Here is a 20,469-nt window from a genome sequence, read left to right on the forward strand (position 1 = left end):
TTCAGCACAGCATTGTATGTGATATCCATTTTAGATAAGGTCTTAGCAGTTATGGGAGCCATCGCATGCCACATTGTCTATACATTTGACAGATTGCATGCCACATTGTCTATTCATTAAACAGATTGCATTCCACACTGTCTATACATTAGACAGATTGCATGCCACAGTGTCTATACATTCGACAGATCACATGCCAGTGTCTATACATTAGACAGATTGCATACCACACTGTCTATACATTAGACAGATCGCATGCCACAGTGTCTATACATTAGACAGATCGCATGCCACAGTGTCTATACATTAGATAGATTGCATGCCAGATTGTCTATACATTGGACAGATCGCATGCCAGTGTCTATACATTAGACAGATTGCATGCCATTGTCTATACATTAGCAGATCACATGCCACAGTGTCTATACATTAGACAGATCGTATGCCACAGTGTCAATACATTAGATAGATCGCATGCCACAGTGTCTATACATTAGACAGATCGCATGCTACAGTGTCTATACAGTAGACAGATTGCATACCACAGTGTCTATACATTAGACAGATCGCATGCCAGTGTCTGTACATTAGGTAGATCGCATGCCACAGTGTTTATACATTAGACAGATTGCATGCCACAGTGTCTATACATTAGACAGATTGCATGCCACAGTGTCTATACATTAGACAGATCGCATGCCATAGTGTCTATACATTAGACAGATCGCATGCCATAGTGTCTATACATTAGACAGATCGCATGCCACAGTGTCAATACATATGAGGAGCTTTCAGTTTTCTACAAATGATTTTGATCCACCATCAGGTATGGCTGCTGTCACCAAAAATGGAAAAACCTTGCACAATTCATTCTCAAAAATAAGTAAACAGAATTTGACCCAACTTGACGGCATTTAACCTAAAGGTCTTTCATATTTTTACATTGTTAATGTGCTGATCTGCCATAAAATATAGCCATCCATCCTAAAACATGTTTGAAACAATCTTACCTAAATACCGCTTAACAGAATACTATCAAATTTTACAGAAAAGTATCATGGCATAGAGGTCTTTCAGTATTGAATAAATAATGTTGTTGGGTCACCATATATGGATGAAGATGCCAAAAAATAACAAAACCTTAAAGCAGTTGTTTTCATAATATGCAGTGAAAAGCATGGGAAGAATTTTATATCAGAAGGCCTTGCTGGTAGCTTCTTGTGGGTCAGTGGTTCTTTCCAGGGTTTTCCCGGGTTCTTCCTCCACCATTAATACTGGCCGCCATGTATAGCCTATCTTGTGCTGAAAAATGGCGTTAAACCCCATTACGACAACAATTTATCAGAAAGCATCCTAATGACCCAGAGTTCTTGGCCAACTATTGCATTTGGCTGTTAGGAAAAGTTCAAATAGGTGAGTGCTTTCATGCCCACATGGGCCTCATGTTTAGCATATTAATTTTGTTGCTGTTAAGATGGAAGATTTAACTTGTTGAATTTTGCAGACAAAAGCAGGAAAATATAGAAAGAATTAAGATAAAATAACAGTTTCAATAATTGTGAGGCCTTTCAGTGATCTGGGGAATAAAAAGAAAGGGGTGTCTGTGGAGAATGCATTGAGGGCATCACATAGAGAGGGGTGAATACCTCTTAATTTCTACCTAGTCTGTGTTCAGTTTAGTACTCTTTCTACAGGTATTTGAGTGCTGCAGCAGCCTGCTGAAGACAGATAAGGATGTGGAGGTCAGAAAAGCAGGAGCTATGGCCTTGACCCTAATGATTCAAGGTCTAGGTCAAGATGCTTTGAAGGTTAGTCACCATATGTTACATAAACAGAAATATGCAACAATGTGTGCTCTGAAATGTAATGCTTTGAAAGTTAGTCACCATATGTTACATAAACAGAAATATGCAACAATGTGTGCTCTGAAATGTAATGCTTTGAAGGTTAGTCACCATATGTTACATAAACAGAAATATGCAACGATGTGTGCTCTGAAATGTAATGCCCATTAGATCCTGTTGTTGTTTACAAAGCTACCCAGAGCCGAATATGTTACATCCTTTTATTAAATATCTTTTTAAATATAATTCTGTCTCTCCAATCCATATGCTGAGACAAATATCAAACTAATTTGCATACAAGTTATTGTTTAGGGATGAAATATGTGTGTAATAGAAGAAGACAAGATATTGATATCTTTCAATTTTTGTGTTTACATTATTTGTTAAAACAAGATCAATAAATTCCATCAAAAGTCTGCACAGATTCATTGAATAACATTTTCAAATTAAATATTATTTTCACAACTTTAGTTTGCTTGCTAAATGCCTGAAAATTTTATGGTTAAAAATCTTTAGTTCACCAGTACATATGACCAACCATGGATATATCATTGTCCTGCATCCATAATGCATCATCCGTTGTATGTCGCGTTCATCCATCATGCATCATCCGTTGTATGTCCTGTTCATCCATCATGCATCATCACTGTATGTCCTGTTCATCCATCAGCAATTGAGAGTATCCTGGTCCAAAGGCCTTTTACAGTTGATACTGATTCATCATGAAACATATCTGCTATTACTAAAAAGGAGGGGCCCTGAGTGGTCTAAAGCGCTCTCCATTACGGATCACTGCCATTTTACCTCTGTCTGCATGGGTTCAAGTCTCGGATTCAGCCAATGTGGGTATGTGAGAAAGCTTGCCAGTAGCTTCTCATGGGTTGGTGGTTATTTCCGGGGTTTTACCTAGTTCTTCTTCCACCATTAATACTGGCCGCCATGAACAGCCTATCGTGTGCTAAAAAATGGCATTAAACCCTACAACAACAATAACTAAAAAGGAGCAATAAAAACTTTAAATGTCTTCACCAAAACCTCTGTCAGAATTTGATTAAATATAATTCACAACATCCCAGCTTTAAAAAATGAAAAACATTTCAGATTTTAGAGATAACGCCATTTAACTCTGCCATTGCTATGACTAGAAAGCCATTGAGTGACTTCTCAAAAACAGCTCAATTGAATTTGACCAAATTTGACAGAAAACATCTTTGCATGAAAGCCTTGCAAGTTTGTAAAATTCATGCATGTTTATTTCATATGTGGCCACCATTTATTAAAATAGAGAAACATTTAAATGACTCTTTGGCTAATACTGATTGACAGAACTTTACGAAAATTTACAGAAAGCATTCCGTCAAGAAGACCTTTAAAATTTCTTCCAATGATGACATTTCACCAATAGAGGTAATTGCTGTCATTAAAAGTAGAAAACCTTGAAATGACTTCTTAAAAAACACTAAACAAAATTTAACCAAAAAAATTGTCAGGAAGCAGTTTGATATGAAGGCCATTAAAAAAGTTTTCAAATGATGTTTATTCACCAGCAAATATGGCCACCTATTCTAAAAATAGGAAACAAATGTTAACATTTTTACTTCAAAACAACTAATGCCATTCAGTTTGTTTCTACAAATCATGCTGATTTACCATCTGGTATGGATGCAGTTCACAAAAAAAATAGATGAACACATAAATGACTTCATAAAATAAGCTGGACAGAGTTTTCCACACACACACACACACACACACACACACACACACACTGCTGGACAGAGTTGATGGCAAGCATTGTGCTGTAAGGGAATTTTAGGGCCATGCTTATCCATAACCAGACTTGGCCACCATTACTAAAAACAGAAAACCTTTTACAACTTGTCAAAAAACACTGGACAGAATTTGATGAATTTGAACAGAAAGCATTCGGGCTTAAAGTCATTTCAGATTTGTACATATGGTGTCATTCACTTGTCCAGTTGGGTTTCTGTTACTAAAATACAGACCTATTTACTGCTATTATTTCACCAAAATTTCTGTAGAATATTTACAAAAATATGGGATACAGTGTTGATTTTACAGGCAGAGTTTTGTCTGCAAATTTGTTTCATGCCAGAGTTATCTTCTCTTTATGTCATTGAAGTGTTTGAGTAAGCTGTATTGAAGTACCTGAATGATTATCATCATTTTCATCTTCCAGTTAAGTACTTGGCCTTTATGCACTGTGGTGAACTAGGTATATATGTGAAGAAAGACTCTTTTGTACATGTTAAAACCAGGTTAAAATAATAAGGTCAGTATGCTAAGACATGGGGCCTACAGCACCAATGTAGACATTAAAGATTGCAATGGAAGGTACTGTAATGGCTGTCACTGGCAAGCAGTTCTGAAGATGGCTGCTTGTGGGGAACAAGGAATGTTCTATGCATGAGGCAATTGCATGTTATTTACATGAATTTGATATTGTGATGAGCTATTACAAATAAAGCAATGGGATTTAGGACCACTTTCAATAACAGACAAGATGGTCTTGATGGAAATGATGGTATGTATGATGAATTGTGGCAATGAATTAAACAATTTATGCAAACTACTGTTGCCATAGAAAAGTTGATGATTTCAGCTAGTTACAGGATTGGTTGACATAGAATGGTTGATGATTTAGCTAGTTACAGGATTGGTTGACATAGAACGGTTGATGATTTAGCTAGTTACAGGATTGGTTGACATAGAACGGTTGATGATTTAGCTAGTTACAGGATTGGTTGACATGGAACGGTTGATGATTTAGCTAGTTACAGGATTGGTTGTTATAGAAAGGTTGATGATTTAGTTAGTTGCAGGATAGGTTGATTTAGAAATGTAGATGATTTAGCTAGTATAAAGACTGGTTAGTATAGAAAATTTGATGATTTATCTAGCTAGAGGATTGGTTGGGTACAGATAGGTTGATGGTTTAGCTAGTTACAGGATTGGTTGGTTTAGAAAGGTTGATGATTTCAGCTAGTTAGAGGATTGGTTGGTATAGAAAGGATGATTTCGTTAGTTCCAGGATTGGTTGATATAGAAAGGTTGATAATTAGCTAGTTAGAGGATTGGTTGGTATAGAAAGATTAATGATTTAATTAAAGGATTGGTTGGTATAGAAAGGTCAATGATTTAATTAATTAAAGGCTTGGTTGGTATAGAAAGGTCAATGATTTAATTAGTTAAAGGCTTGGTTGGTATAGAAAGGTTGTGTCGCAGAATAGAAACCGAGTGGGTTTTTGGACTAAATGAATAAGACAAACACAATGTGAGAAAGATGGAAATTTATGAAATGAATTAATAAAGAAAAATATATGATGTAAAAATACAATGATTCTCTCACGCTCTCAACATACAATTGACTCAAATCACTCTACACAGCATTCACACATTGAAAATAAACCAAAATATTAAATCAATATGAAGTACAGATCCAAGAAACCTCATGGGCTGCAGATACGCTTCAAACAGTATTTTACACTATAAGAGAGATTCACATAATCTCGAATATGAACTCTATTAAGATTCAAAATAATTTTATGAACATAACTAAGATTCAAAATAATCTTATGAACACAACTAAGATTCAAAATAATCTTATGAAAACAACGAAGATTCAAAATAATCTTATTAATATAAAAATGCAATTGGAACAACAATTGATCCAAACATAAGCTTCTAGACCCCTTGTACAGTCGCACGATTCCTTGGGTTGGCCCACACTCTTATTGGCCGCTCGCACCCTTTATGGATCCACCACATGTACAGTCATATGTATACACATGTACAGACAGCATACAGCACCCTTTTTAATTTGCATCGTCTACATCCGTGGCACAGACATACGTACATACATACATACGTATCGACAGCACGCAGCCTTAAATACTCTGGAAAGTCCAGGCAGCTCTAAACAACTTTAGACAGCTTCAGACAGCTCTAGTCATATTCACAGTCACAGTGACAGTCACAATCACAGCGACAGACACAATCACAGCGACAGACACAATCAGAATCATGGCCACAATCACAGCAACAGACACAATCAGCTACAATAAAACCAAATTGGTCATAATAATAGTTTCTGTATAATCTCTGGATATATGATATACTTTAACCTCTAATAGTGACTTGTAATTCAAAGTTCAAATCTGCGTTGTAATAAATGCATTATTACACGATAAGACATTACAAACCGAATAAGCTTCACATATCAAATGAAAATGTAAATTTAACACTTACCCCTATGGCTGGAGAACAATGGAGAGCGTACACTCCTTGACGTGATCCAAAATGACCAGTGTTGGTTTTAGAAATTGATCTTGCTTAAATCCATAGGAGAGTGAGCAAAAGTCAGGGTAAAATACTCGTGCATATCATGTTAGTAATGTTACTTCGTCACAAGTAATTTCTGGCAAGGTACATGTTAATACAGTCGCTTACCTGGAAAAACACAAATAGTTCTGAGGTAAACCAAGTTATTTCTTTGCCTAATTCTGTGACAGGTTGATTTAGTTAGTCAAGTTAGTCAAAGGATTGGTTGGTATAGAAAGGTTGATGATAATTAAAAGATTGGTTGGTATAGAAAGGTTGATGATTTAATTAGTTAAAGGATTGGTTGGTATAGAAAGGTTGATGATTAGCTAGTTAGAGGATTATTTGGTACAGTAAGGTCGATCATTTAATTAGTTAAAGGTTTGGTTGGTAATGAAATGTTGATTTAGTTAGTCAAAGGATTGGTTGGTATAGAAAGGTTGATGATTTCAGCTAGTTAAAGGATTGGTTGGTACAGAAAGGTTGATTTAGTTAGTCAGAGGATTGGTTGGTATAGAAAGGTTGATGATTTCAGCTAGTTAAAGGATTGGTTGGTATAGAAAGGTTGATTTAGTTAGTCAAAGGATTGGTTGGTATAGAAAGGTTGATGATTTCAGCTAGTTAAAGGATTGGTTGGTATAGAAAGGTTGATTTAGTTAGTCAAAGGATTGGTTGGTATAGAAAGGTTGATTTAATTAGTCAAAGGATTGGTTGGTATAGAAAGGTTGATGATTTCAGCTAGTTAAAGGATTGGTTGGTATAGAAAGGTTGATTTAGTTAGTCAGAGGATTGGTTGGTATAGAAAGGTTGATGATTTTAGCTAGTTAAAGGATTGGTTGGTATAGAAAGGTTGATTTAGTTAGTCAAAGGATTGGTTGGTATAGAAAGGTTGATTTAATTAGTCAGAGGATTGGTTGGTATAGAAAGGTTGATGATTTAGTTAGAGGGTTAGTTATTCATGAAAGTATTTTTCAAAACTATTCATGTACAGCAAGACTAGCTGTCAGTGTTCTAGGGAAATATATGGACAGGTAGCTGAAATTATGGGTTGGATTTTGAGAACTATTGATAGACATCTGTCAGGTTTGACAAGTCTGAAGTTAGAAACACCTTTCACTGGTATGAAGCATTTGGCCTTTGGGTAGATGTAACAAAGGTGAGATATCTCAGGTCCATGTGGGCATTATGTTTTGGGTAGATGTAACAAGGATTAGAGATCTCAGGACCCACATGGGCCTTGTGTTTTGGGTAGATGTAACAAGGGTGAGATATCTCAGGTCCATGTTGGCATTATGTTTTGAGTAGATGTAACAAGGGTGAGCGATCTCAAGCCCACATGGGCCTTATGTTTTGAGTAGATGTAACAAGGTGATTGATCTCAGGACCACATAGGCCTTATGTTTCTGTTATATGTAACAAAGATGAGAGATTTCAGGCCCATTTGTGCCTTATGTTTTGGGTAAATCTAATAAAGGTGAGAGGTCTCAGGTCCATGTGGGCTTTATGTTTTGGGTAGATGTAACAAAGGTTAGAGATCACAGGTCCATGTGAGTGTTTTGTTTTAGGTAGATGTAACAGAGGTTAGAGATCTCAAGTCCACATGTACCTTATGTTTTAGGTAGATGTAACAAAGGTTAGAGATCACAGGTCCATGTGAGTGTTTTGTTTTAGGTAGATGTAACAAAGGTGAGAGATCTCAAGTCCATATGGGCCTTATGTTGTGATTTACAACAGTTATACTATATGCATATATCAGATGAATGAATCTCAGAATTTATATACCTTGATTATGCTGTATTTGCAAACATTTTATGACACCAAACATTTTTAGTACTTCATCATTCATTTCAGGTGCTGGAATATGTGCTGAAAGATTTGTACCAATTGCTGAAGCTAGTTATGAAGACAGAAAAGGAAGTGGTGGTCAAGATGCATGTTAACTTGGCCCTTAATGAGCTTGATGACATTATGAAAGGCTTCCTGTTTCCTAAACAAACCCTTGAGAAAAGGATCAGGGTTTTAGATCCTTAGAAACAATGTTAAAACCAGTGGGAAAATGTCATTATCTTACCTGCATTGATGTAAAGAATTACATACAGCAGGTGACCAATAAAATTCCATCCACTTGCCATTGTTTTAATGTTTATGATTTGGTATATTGAATGTGAATTCCAACATATTCTTTATTTCTTATTTCTGTAAAGACTGTAAAATCTAATGAAAAATATATATTAGATATTGTAAAGTTTTTTTAAAGAGACTTTTAAAATAGGGATCTTAGCATTGGGCAGAATCAATCTTCATTGTCGAAATTTTACAGCCTATTGTTTCAGTATATCTTTCAGAAATGAGAGATAAATTGAAGAACTGCTGATTATTCTAATATGTGATTTGAATGAATTTAATATATATTTTATCCAGCCTTCTTAAAGACCACCAATCATTTAAAACAATTTGAAGTTTATAGACTTATGGAAGAGGAAGTTTGTTTTATAAGTGTTTACTGATGATAATAACAGTACAGTCAGTTTGAGTAACATGAACACTGTAGTAATATTCAGGTTTATTCAACTCGTATCACATTCGTTGTAGTGAAAGTCACACACAAAAATTTATTATCATTTATAGCTATTTCTGGGTGTGATCAATATGTATTGCATCCTGGGTAATTTATTGGGTCCTTATTGATGGGAGATTTTATCCATGAGCTTACATTGTCACAAATGATAACTAGAGCTGCTTCCCTGATGACTTTATATTCCTTTAATCCCAAACTCCCCCAAGCCTCTGGGGGACTAACACCCAAATAGTCATAACCAAAAATCTGTGTAATAGGTATTTTGTCGTTCTGCTTTGCCAGGATGTGAAAAGTATGTTCAAAAGATATTTCAAAGATGTTACTTGTTAATTGATATTTGTGTAACTTGATTGACCCTTCACTCTCACTCAGGAATCGGGGCCCCTAGTGGCTGAGTGATTTAAATTGCTCACCGTTCCGGATCACTGCCATCTCACCTGTGTCTGCGTGGGTTCGAGTCCAAGGCTCGGCTAGCTGGGTACGTGGGAAAGCCTGTCAGTAGCTTCTCGTGGGTCGGTGGTTCTTCCCTGGGTTTTCCAGGGTTCTTCCTCCACCAGTTATACTGGCTGCCATTTATAGCCTATCTTGTGCTGAAAAATGGCGTTAAACCCTAGAACAACAACAACAACTCACCCAGAAATCCCAGGAGAGCTATTCAAAAAAACAGCCCCTTTTGTAAATGATTACCATAATGCCAAGATAAATCCCAAGTTTTGTAAATTTTCACCTAGTGATTTAAGCAGAAATGTGGTAACAAGAAGATGGATAGGTAGAAAGATAGATGGTGGGTTTCACAATTTTCCATTCTTGACCTGAAAGCATTGGGATAAGCTACACAAAAGATGTCCGATTCTCAGGGGACATTTTCAGAAAGAGATAAATCAGACAAGCTAGCTAACTGATGCTATAAATTTCTAGTCCATAGCACCATTTATTATCGTCACTTATAAGTTAAGTACAACTGCAAGCTGATCGGACCCATATCTGTTGTTATGTACTTCACTGGCAGATCTGGGTCTTTGTAGTTTGCTAGTAGTAATCAGAACACTATAGACCATGGTCTACAGGCACATTGTACAAAGGCAGATGAAGGTCTGTGTTTGCAGTTGATGTTGACATTTAACCGAGTATACATAGTACTATGTACCGCTTGAGAAAATAACATTTTCAACATGAATATGGTGCAGCAATTGCTGATTCTGGTGAAATATAGATTGTATGTTTTGCTCATTTTTGTATCAAATGTGGTTTTAATAAGCGTCATTGTTAACTTCATCAATATAATTGTTTTTTAATCAATGTGATTGTCAAGAATTTGTCATAACAGTTGATTGTGCTTGGACCAGTCCATCATTGGAATGTGCTAATAGCAGTCCATCATTAGAATGTACTAGTACCAGTCCATCACTGAAATGTGCTAGTACCAGTCCATCATTGGAATGTGCTAGTACCAGTCCATCACTGAAATGTGCTAGTACCAGTCCATCATTGAAATGTGCTAGTACCAGTCCATCATTGGAATGTGCTAGTACCAGTCCATCACTGAAATGTGCTAGTACCAGTCCATCATTGGAATGTGCTAGTACCAGTTCATCACTGAAATGTGCTAGTACCAGTCCATCATTGGAATGTGCTAGTACCAGTCCATCATTGGAATGTGCTAGTACCAGTCCATCACTGAAATGTGCTAGTACCAGTCCATCATTGGAATGTGCTAGTACCAGTCCATCATTGAAATGTGCTAGTACCAGTCCATCATTGAAATGTGCTAGTACCATCCATCACTGGAACAGAGTATTTGATATATTAATACATTAAAAACTTGTTCATGGTCTTAATTAGACTATTGTAATATTAAATAAAAACTAATAAAACTTGTTGATTTTTACACTTTTATTATACCCCAAAGAAAAAAGTAGGATAGGTATCAGACCTTGATGTCTGTTGTCTTTTTATTGAACTTGATTGTCTATCTACTTATCCATATTTAGCCGTCCATTCAGCCACCTTTAAAATCCATTATGGGGCACTCTACAGATATTATGAACTTCTGAGAGTAGTGGGTATAATTGAAGTTGCTTACATTTGCAACATTCATTATGTTATTTGCATGTACTGTCACTGACATGTCTTTAGATATTGTACTTTGTGGAAATTTTGCATGATCTAAGCATACATCTAACTGAAATGACTGCTCCCTTGTGATAAAAAAAATCAGTCTGAATTAGTCTAAAGTACATCATCTTTAGTAGTTGTTAAAGTAGGGAAATTGAATTTTGCCAGATTATACAGTATTACCTTCTGAAAGTGCAATGAATGTATTACCAAATATGTAAAATGTTAAAAAAGTTATTGGCTCTTTTTTTTGCAATTCACCTTTGAAGTCGGGAAGTGCAAATGACCATGTGGAGCTAGCAGTTGGTTTGAGAGGTGCACATCTGAAGTAAGGCTAAGCTATACATTCTATAACTGATACTACACCCATCAATCATACACCAAAATAAAGGGAATTTAAGTTTCTTTCAACAATACCTAAGATATTCAAGGTCTTTTTTAAATAGCCTGTATAATCAGTGAGGAAACTTAGGGGAATTCTTTTTCTTTAAAATTCTAACCCTATACAAAATACAAAACTGTGGAGTTCCACCTTACCCATTTTCATCCATTTATCCAGCCATTGATCCACCTTAGTCATCCATTTATCCACATTTATTCATCAATTTATCCACCTTCATCTGTCCATTTATCCACCTTTAGCCATTCATTTTTCCACCTTTATTAATCCAATTAGCAACCTTTAGCCATCCATCCATTTATCTACCTTTAGCCATTCATTTATCCACCTTAATCTGTCCATTTATCCAACTTAATCCATCCATCCATTTATCTAGAGCAATCAATTTATCCACCTTTAGCCATCCTTTTAATCACATGTATTCATCCATTTATCCACCTTTAGCCATTCATCCATTGGTCAACCTTTATCCAACAATCAATTGATCCACCTTTATCCCTCTATCTATCCACTTTTATCAATCTATCCATTTATCCACCTTTTTCCATCCATTTATCCACCTTTTTCCATCCATTTATACACCTTTTCCATTGTTTTTCCACACATATTCATCCATTTATCCAACTTTAGCCATCCATGTATCCATATTGATCCATCCATTTATCCACCTTTAGCAAATCATTTATCAACCTTTAGCCATCCATTATCCACCTTTATCCATCCATTTTTCCACCTTTATCCCTTAATTTATCCACCATTGTCCAACCATTTATCCACCTTTACCATTTATCCACCTTTGTCCATCCATTTAACCACATTTACCCATTAATTAATCCACCTTTATCCATCCATTTGTCCACCTTTGTCCATCCATTTTATCCACCTTTATCCAACCATTTTTGCATCCATCTATTATACACCTTCATCCCTCCACTAATCCACATTTTGTCATCCATTTATCCACCCTTCTTTATCCACCTTTACCCATCCATTTGTCCAACATCATCCATTTATCCATTTTATTTATCCACCTTAACCATCCATTTATCCACCTTTGAACCATCGATTTATCCTCCTTTAGCCAATTTTGTCTACATGTATCCATCCATTTATCCACCTTTAGCCATCAGTTTATCCACCTTTGTCTTCATTTGTCAAATTTTTCAGTCCATTATTCACCTTTATTCATCCATTTTTCCACCTTTAGTCATTAATTTATCGACCTTTAGCCATTTATTTATCTGCCTTTGTCTTTCCATTTATCCATCTTTACCCATTACTCATTAATTTATCCACCTTCACCCATTACCCATTAATTTATCCACCTTCACCCATTACCCATTAATTTATCCACCTTCACCCATTACCCATTAATTTATCCACCTTTACCCATAACTCATTAATTTATCCATCTTTACCCATTGCCAATTAATTTATCCACCTTTACCCATTACTCATTAATTTATCCACCTTTACCAATTACCCATTAATTTATCCACTTTTAGCCTTCCATGTATCCACCTTTGTCTATTTACCCACCTTTACCCATTAATTTATCCATCCAGTTATCCACCTTTATCCTTTCAGTCATACACCTTTATGCTTCCATCCATTTATCCACCTTTTGCTATCCATTTTTTCACCCTTATTTATTTACCTTTAGCCATCCATTTATCAAACATTATATGTCCACCTTTTTCCATGAATGTACATGCCTCTATCCATCCATTAGCCATTCATGTATCTTCCTTTGTCCATCCATTTATCCATCTTCAGCAATTCATTTAGTGTATCCACTTTTAGCCATCCATTTATCCACCTTTAGCCATTCATTTATCTACCTTTTGCTATCCATTTATCCATCTTTTGTGATCTATTTATTTAGCTTTATCAGTTCATTGTCCAAGTTTTTCCATTCATTATCCACCTTTATCCATCCATTTCTCCGTTTGTTAGCCATCCATTCATTTCTCCATCTTTATCCCTCCATTCATTAAATTACCCACCTTTTGCCATCCATTTATCCACCAATATTTAATGACCTTTGTACATACATTTATCCAACTTTAGCCATCCATTATCCATCTTTAGCCATCCATTATCCATCTTTATCCATTCCTATATCCAACTGTATCCATCCATTATCCATCTTTATCCATTCCTTTATCCACCTGTATCCACCTTAGGCCATCCATTTATCCACCTTTATCCATCCAGCCATTCATTAAACATCCCCAACTTGAATGCATCACCATTACATATACAGACATACACAAATCAAATGAACAGTGGACATGTAAGTAAATTAATAATTTTATTTTATGATTAAATTTGAATGCAGATATTAATAAACATGACATTTTAGAATTTGTATTTTACCAGTCATATATTAGAGCAATTGGACAAATTAATTTATAAATGTAAATGATGTTCAGCACAGATTTCATGCAAATGTTTTAACTTGCATGTGAACTTGATCTGATTTGACTTTTACTCAAATATGTTTGCATGGAGTATAGCCATTTTCAGACCTGACTTGGCATTTGAGCTGTGCTGGGGGCTGTATAGTGCGAGGAAGGCCATTTGCTGTGTTACCAACATAAAATCATGACAGAGTTTGCTGTATTACCAACATAAAATCATGACAGTGTTTGCTGTGTTACCACCATAAAATCATGACGGTGGTCAGAGTTGACATAGAGGTATCAGCTTTGAAGATTTATAGATGGTCAGGTTCTACCAGGTTTCAGATTTCTTACTCCATTTTCTTTCAGATTGTGTATTCAAGTACCATTTATTTGAGCACAGCGAGATAACAACATCAAACAGGTTTATATGTGATCTTTAGTTTAATGTGTGATTCCATGTCATAACTAATGCAGTTAGTGGACTCCACTAATAAGTGATCTTCCAATTACAGGAGTGATGGCTCTTATTTAGTGTTATTTCCCTTCAAGAGGACACACTGCTATTTCCTTCTTAGAGTTATATAACTAAAACATTACAGCAATTTTAAGGATTCATCTTCATCTAATTTTGGTAAAATGTGAAGACATTATTCTGTGTACCATCCAAATACACTTCTCCCTCAATAACTCATCCACAGTGCGGGGTCTAAAAAGACAGATTCCATTTAAGTGAGGGTAAAAATTAACAAGGTACCTTTGAAGGTGGGTGGGGTAAATGGTTGAATGCTTGTTTCTATAATTGTGTTATGAATATTATTAAATATTTCTAATAAAGCTGTTTGCTTTCTGTATAAAGTTCCTCTGTTTTCGAGGTAAGCAATCTTTGAAAGATTGGTAAAATCATAACACCATTACGTTGGAAGACGCAAAACATGTACCAGTGAGAACATTGTGTATTATGTCACATGCTGGTCTTATTTGCTAACTCCGAACAGATCTAGATCTTTTTTTAACAAAAGATGGACTTTATTTCGAGAAACAAAAATGTCAAAACGTATTTTTTATATTGTTCTCTTAAGTCTTGATGTGATTTCGTTGCGAGTAATCAAAAAATATCTGCTCATTGTTGAGCAAACATCTGAGTGCCAATTTGAGAATTTAAAGTTACCTTGAATCTTGCTTTTCCACTGTCCACCCTGACAGTGAAACTTAATAGCTTTCAATGTATCGAGAACAACTTGCTCTTGATTTCATTGATCATTTTTCACATATATGATTGATTAATGTTAGATTCTTTAATCTTTTAACTTACATCATATTATTTGAACCAAAGCTTGACTCTTTAGAAGATAGAATTTACATGCCTTTTAACATTTTTATTCTAACGTCTTTACATGATTTAGTACAAGAGACAATTAATGTGATAATACAAACCACGTCTGCGTTTAACAATGTAAAACACTTAAAGTTGCAGACCAAAACACAATTGGTTTTTAATTAGGTTCTCATGGAAATACCTGTGGGCCTAGTCGATTGGCACTTTTCACATTTGAATACCAGAGGACACACCACATTTATGATGATTACATTGAAACCAAATTTAATGATAAAACTGAGATATGAATTTCACTTGACAAGATTTTTTTTGGTATCTTTTTCTTAACATCTTGCAACCAGTGGGCATTTTAAACATTTTTATTGATCAGTATTTCATCATGTATTTTTTTAGTTTCTTCAGAATTTTTAAAAGAAAATGTAACAATGTATATGAACTCATCTTAAATGTTGTGAATTTCTTGATTGCCTTCCAGGTAGTAACTGCTGTCTTCAATGATAAAGCAAGTGATATACCACAAAGTCTCATTTACCAATTTGAATTATGATTGTATTCAAAGTTCTACAGATAGGGGTTAATTTGGAGGTATTTTCTATAAGGAAAATGGGATCCAGACTGGCCCCACATTATAAGCAGATTATCAAGCTGTAAAGACACCCACCCCCCCTTTTGAAAAGGGTGAGGGTTGATTGGCGGATTGTACCTTCTTTCAAAGTGTCCCCTTTACTCCGTTCTCGTTATCTAGGAGATGATCGCCCTCGGTGTTATTGCCCGGATCGAGTAAACTTATAGGTAGAATAAATAGAGATCAGAGCAGATGTATAGAACAGAATGACTCGAGCCCTCGTATATGGAAAATCAAAATTTAATCAATTACATAAATAATGGTGATAACACAATGCATTAGGAAGATACACTTCTTTTTGCAATAAATCTTTCAACAAATTTCCCAAACACAAATATATTTTATAAAAATAGCTGATCTGTTGTACTGATAGAATTAGTTCATATGATCAAGTGAAAAATCGAAGTCATTGCCTCATCCAATTGCATAACATGCTTATCTCTGGTTCACTCCAATTTCACTGTAGCTGTTCTCTGTCCTTTTGCTTTTCCTTTTCCTTCCATTTCCCTTTTCTTTCTACCTTCCTACTGTTTCGCCTCCCTTCGGCCCTCGGACTTGTGTGGGTAGGTGGATATGTAAACATGTAGATACACATATGCATGGATACGTCAGTGCATATGTACGTCTGAGGATACTTCTGGGAATACTTCTGAAGAGTTATTTTCCCCTTTCAAAACAAACCAAGAACAACCTAAATTTTCTGTCTGTTATTCTACTGGGGATAGATCATTACTCCCCTTTTGTTATCAGATCTTATTATCGGTATTGACACAGATACCAAAGGCTATTTAATTGGGCCAAGCATGGCAGACCACACCAAACCAAGTTTCATAAGATTAATGTACTTCCTAGTGGCTAATTCGCATTAACACATGAGACTTAGAAACTCTGCTCTCGTCTCAATTACACAAATGAATTAATGAAATTAATTACATGGATTTACATAATGTTCAGTGAATACACACATTCAAGTCTTTAGCATATGTGAAATCACACTGCATGGCTTAACAGTCAATATGTACTCAAGTCTTTATCATACTTGAAATTACCTGAGATCGGTGAATTCACACTGATTCTCGTAACTCATATTAACTAAAGTAATACATGAAACTCTTAGAACCTAATTCCTACAAAAACAAGACGACTAATTAAAAAAATTCAGCAACCTTATATAAAGAAGATTATTGTATGAAGTCATATATATATATAAACTCAACACAGTTATATCAAGAGAATTGATCTACGAAGTTAAGCAAATAAATTCATACACATATTATCAAATAATTCAAGCAAAATATTATATTGGTATCAATGAATTTCATGAATTTGACGCAAATACCTTTTTTGTTTTAAGCATTTCTCGCTTCTACTGCCAGAAATATGTCCATCGACCTTCCAGAGATACAGTCCCTTGGACAAATGTTTTATGAGAGAATTTCTTCCAAATTGACTCTCGGAGTCCCCTGTACCTTTACTCTTGCAGCAAAGCTTAGACTAATTAGATTTTCAATGGGGGAAATATTTACAGCTACTAAATTTGTGTGGGAAACACTCCCCTTATTTAGCATAGCCAATCAGGATGAAATATATTTACTGCCTTTTATCTAGGTATTAGTGCCTTTTATCTAAGCGCAAAAGTTGGGGTCAACTTGACCTTCCAGGTTTTCGACTAATGGTTTCTGGAAAATTTTCAGTTTTGACAGATCCATTGTGAAATCAAAGTTAACCATGTGCCCTAATAGTCCGTTTTGCTGTAAAGTGAACGAATGCTTAATTTAAAAATCTCTACCACCACCAACCAGACATTTGGAACCACTGCAGTATAGCGATTTAACAAGCACCTGTCCCCATAAATCTAATTAATTGTTCTCTGGCACAAACTAATGTGCTTTTCGTAGATCGACAGAAATTTGCCCCATCACATAAGCTATCAGTATGTGTTAAAACAAGGGAGTTATTTAATATTAATTATTGTGAATGCAGACCACTCTGGTGGCCTAGTTGTTAGAGTGCCCACCTCAGATGAGGGAGGTTGCAGGCTAGAACCCCAGTCAAGTCATAACAAAAACCTATAAAAATGGTACTAACAGCTGCCTCACTAGGTGCTCAGCATTAAACGGTTAGTGTTAGGACTGGTCGGCCTGGTGTCAGGATAATGTGACTGGATGGGAAATCTTGCTATGTGTCTTGGGCATGATGCCACAGTGCTAGACATCACTATAAACTGATACACTGCAGACATCGTAGCGATATGACTCATTGTTGAAGCTACATTAAAAACCCAAATCATGCACACACACATTGTTAATGCAATTCAGAATTGCTTTTTGAAAATTTTGTCACAAATATTTTTACAGAAAGAGATTTTTTATTTGTTTTTGTCCCCTTATCATTTGCAAAGAATGGTAACTCATCATTTTCTGGTCAAGTTGTCCTTATTAATAGATCTCTATCATTTGTTGGAACCCATTGTCTTTTGAAGAATACGTTAAAGAAACTTTTTAATGGACAGATTTTATTCATACTTATTTGCTCTCTTTGTTTTAGACCTGTCCTTGATTTGCCTTCTTAGGCTAAGTCTTTCCCACTCTCAACTTTATGGCATCATCCTCATGTACTTGTCAGCCACATGGAAGGCTTGAGTGCCTCTGGCTTGACTGATGCCTGATGTCTAGTGTTAAGTTCATATCCTTTAACCAAGTTGTATGCAGTGTAATTGCTGTCAATCATGCTGAAACTAAGCTTATTGTTTATTTCTTGTGAGGAGATTGGCCTAATAATGCATATGCCTGTGGACAGCCAGTTAATATTGTAACTGTGTGCTGATGGTTTGCAATATTGAAACAAAACCAAGAGCTTTTTGACAATATGTCTTAAGTTTGATTTTATTCATTTTAACGAGAAATAAATACGGTCATGAAACCATGTGTCAAGCATGGTAATCGAACAAAATGGCAACCGGATAAAATGGCGATATTCTTCACACCCTGGACAGATTGGAGATGAGATTATATAGCAGGAGGACAAAATGGTGATATCATATTTTCAGATGGAAAAGTTTATAGAAAATAAAGTGCATTAAACTGTAAGTAATCCATAATTCGGATTGTCACATAAATTGGCTTAAATGTGAATTAAACCAAACTTTACAAACAAATTACAACCTTATGATGTTTTGGCAGTTTTAAAACTCCTTAGGGTTTTTTCAAAATTAAACAAGTTCTATTTATCTACATTGATTAAAGAAACGCTGCTCCTGTCTTTACATGTTTGTTGTGGCATCTGAATTCTGGCCAAATTACGTGTTAACAAAATACGCAAATTAGAGAAGTGACACCGACCATACTTATTATACATGAGGTATTGATGATATGACCTGGCTTTGCCACATGCATTGATGAAAGAAACGCCGCTGTCGCCATAACATGCTTGTTTTAGTATCTGCATTTTCTGCAATTTATTTGCATACAGCTTTGTACTTGCATACGGCTTTGTACTTGCTTACATCAGACTAAGGGTTAGTTATATATTTTGATATATTTTATACAACACATGCATATTCTACTTTAAGGTAATGTATTTTAGGCTTATATTGGAAAATCTGGAGGTATCAGATTAAAATCAATAAGTTAGCATTATTTTGACACATCTGGCAAATCATACAGTAAGTCAAATTGACCATAGAAACTATGGGCTTACACTGTAGAGAATCATTGTCACAATCTTGTGCTGTGAATTAAAATATTTGTCATGTTCTTTCCATATTAGTATATGATCTCCTAAAGATATGCAATGAAAGAATGTTGACATTAATCTTGTACATTTCATGTACTGTAATGAAAGCTCTGTTAAATTGCTATAAGTGTAATCACAGTGTCGGGAAGATAGAATTAAAATTTTTTTGAAGTATGATGATGTATGCTGTACAAATCAAATAGCCGATATTGCATCTTATGAAATATTACACTCAGCTTTTTATGAGAAATATTGGAATTGGATCTTTCATGTTTGCAAATTATGAGTTATTAAAAATTAATATTTTGATACATGGAAGTGATTAATTTTTAATTTGTTGAACAATTTCAGATTTATTTGAAACAACATCTTTTCAGTCCTTTCAAAGGTTATTTACTATGCTGGTGTAAACTCTGCAAACCTCATTCATGACATCTTTTCATGTTAAGAAACAAAATGGATGAATGGATTCAGACATTAACCTTTGACCCTTCTTTTAGAGCCTTAAGTTCCAAAGCCAAATATTTTTTTTCTTCTAGTACTAAATAAAGACGTGAGAAAGTACTTTATAGTGAAACCTTGCTATAACATGTTTCATTAAAACATAAATTTGGACATAGAATGGTCATGGCATGACTTCTAAAATTTTGCAATATTTTCACCAATTGTTTTAAGTACTACGAAGCTTTAGAACCAAAGTAAACAGGAGTTTGATTTAATGATGTGTTGTATTCTTGAAGAACAAATATCTAATCAATACTTCTTATAATCATTATGTATCCTTTGTGTTTGTGATCAGGGCATCCTTTTTATGAATGTCGCATAATAGAAGCTAAACATTGGCTAACATGTTCGCTCAGTCTTTTGACATTCTCAGCCAAGCATCAAACAATGCTTCTCATCTGACTTTATTAAATGAGTTCATTTACCTACCTATTAAAGGGAAACAAAAGACCACCGCTACATGCTCAGTCAACTGTCAGACACACCTGTTGAAATAAATTTATTGCCTGAATTGTCAGGATTAGTCTTTGTCATTGCCACACACCCCATAGTTATAAATAAAGGTTTATTATTGGGTTTATTTTAT

The 20,469-nt window shown here is 35.2% G+C and overlaps 1 protein-coding gene across 3 annotated transcripts in view; it reads left to right on the forward strand.

Moving 5' to 3' along the window:
• LOC149787408 (transport and Golgi organization protein 6 homolog) overlaps positions 1-10,637 on the forward strand; it is an 84,485-nt gene extending 73,848 nt beyond the window's left edge. For all 3 annotated transcript variants that reach the window (XM_089978011.1, XM_089978010.1, XM_089978012.1), the window contains 2 exons: positions 1,695-1,808; positions 8,034-10,637. In XM_089978011.1, coding sequence (XP_089834137.1) covers positions 1,695-1,808; positions 8,034-8,213 — 294 coding nt within the window. In that variant the 3' untranslated portion in view covers positions 8,214-10,637. The remainder of the gene's footprint in view (positions 1-1,694; positions 1,809-8,033) is intronic.
• The last annotated feature ends 9,832 nt before the right edge of the window (positions 10,638-20,469 follow it).

The sequence above is a fragment of the Sinohyriopsis cumingii genome, chromosome 12 (assembly GCF_028554795.1).
Source record: "Sinohyriopsis cumingii isolate HCF-2022 chromosome 12, ASM2855479v2, whole genome shotgun sequence".
Lineage (NCBI taxonomy): Eukaryota > Metazoa > Mollusca > Bivalvia > Unionida > Unionidae > Sinohyriopsis > Sinohyriopsis cumingii.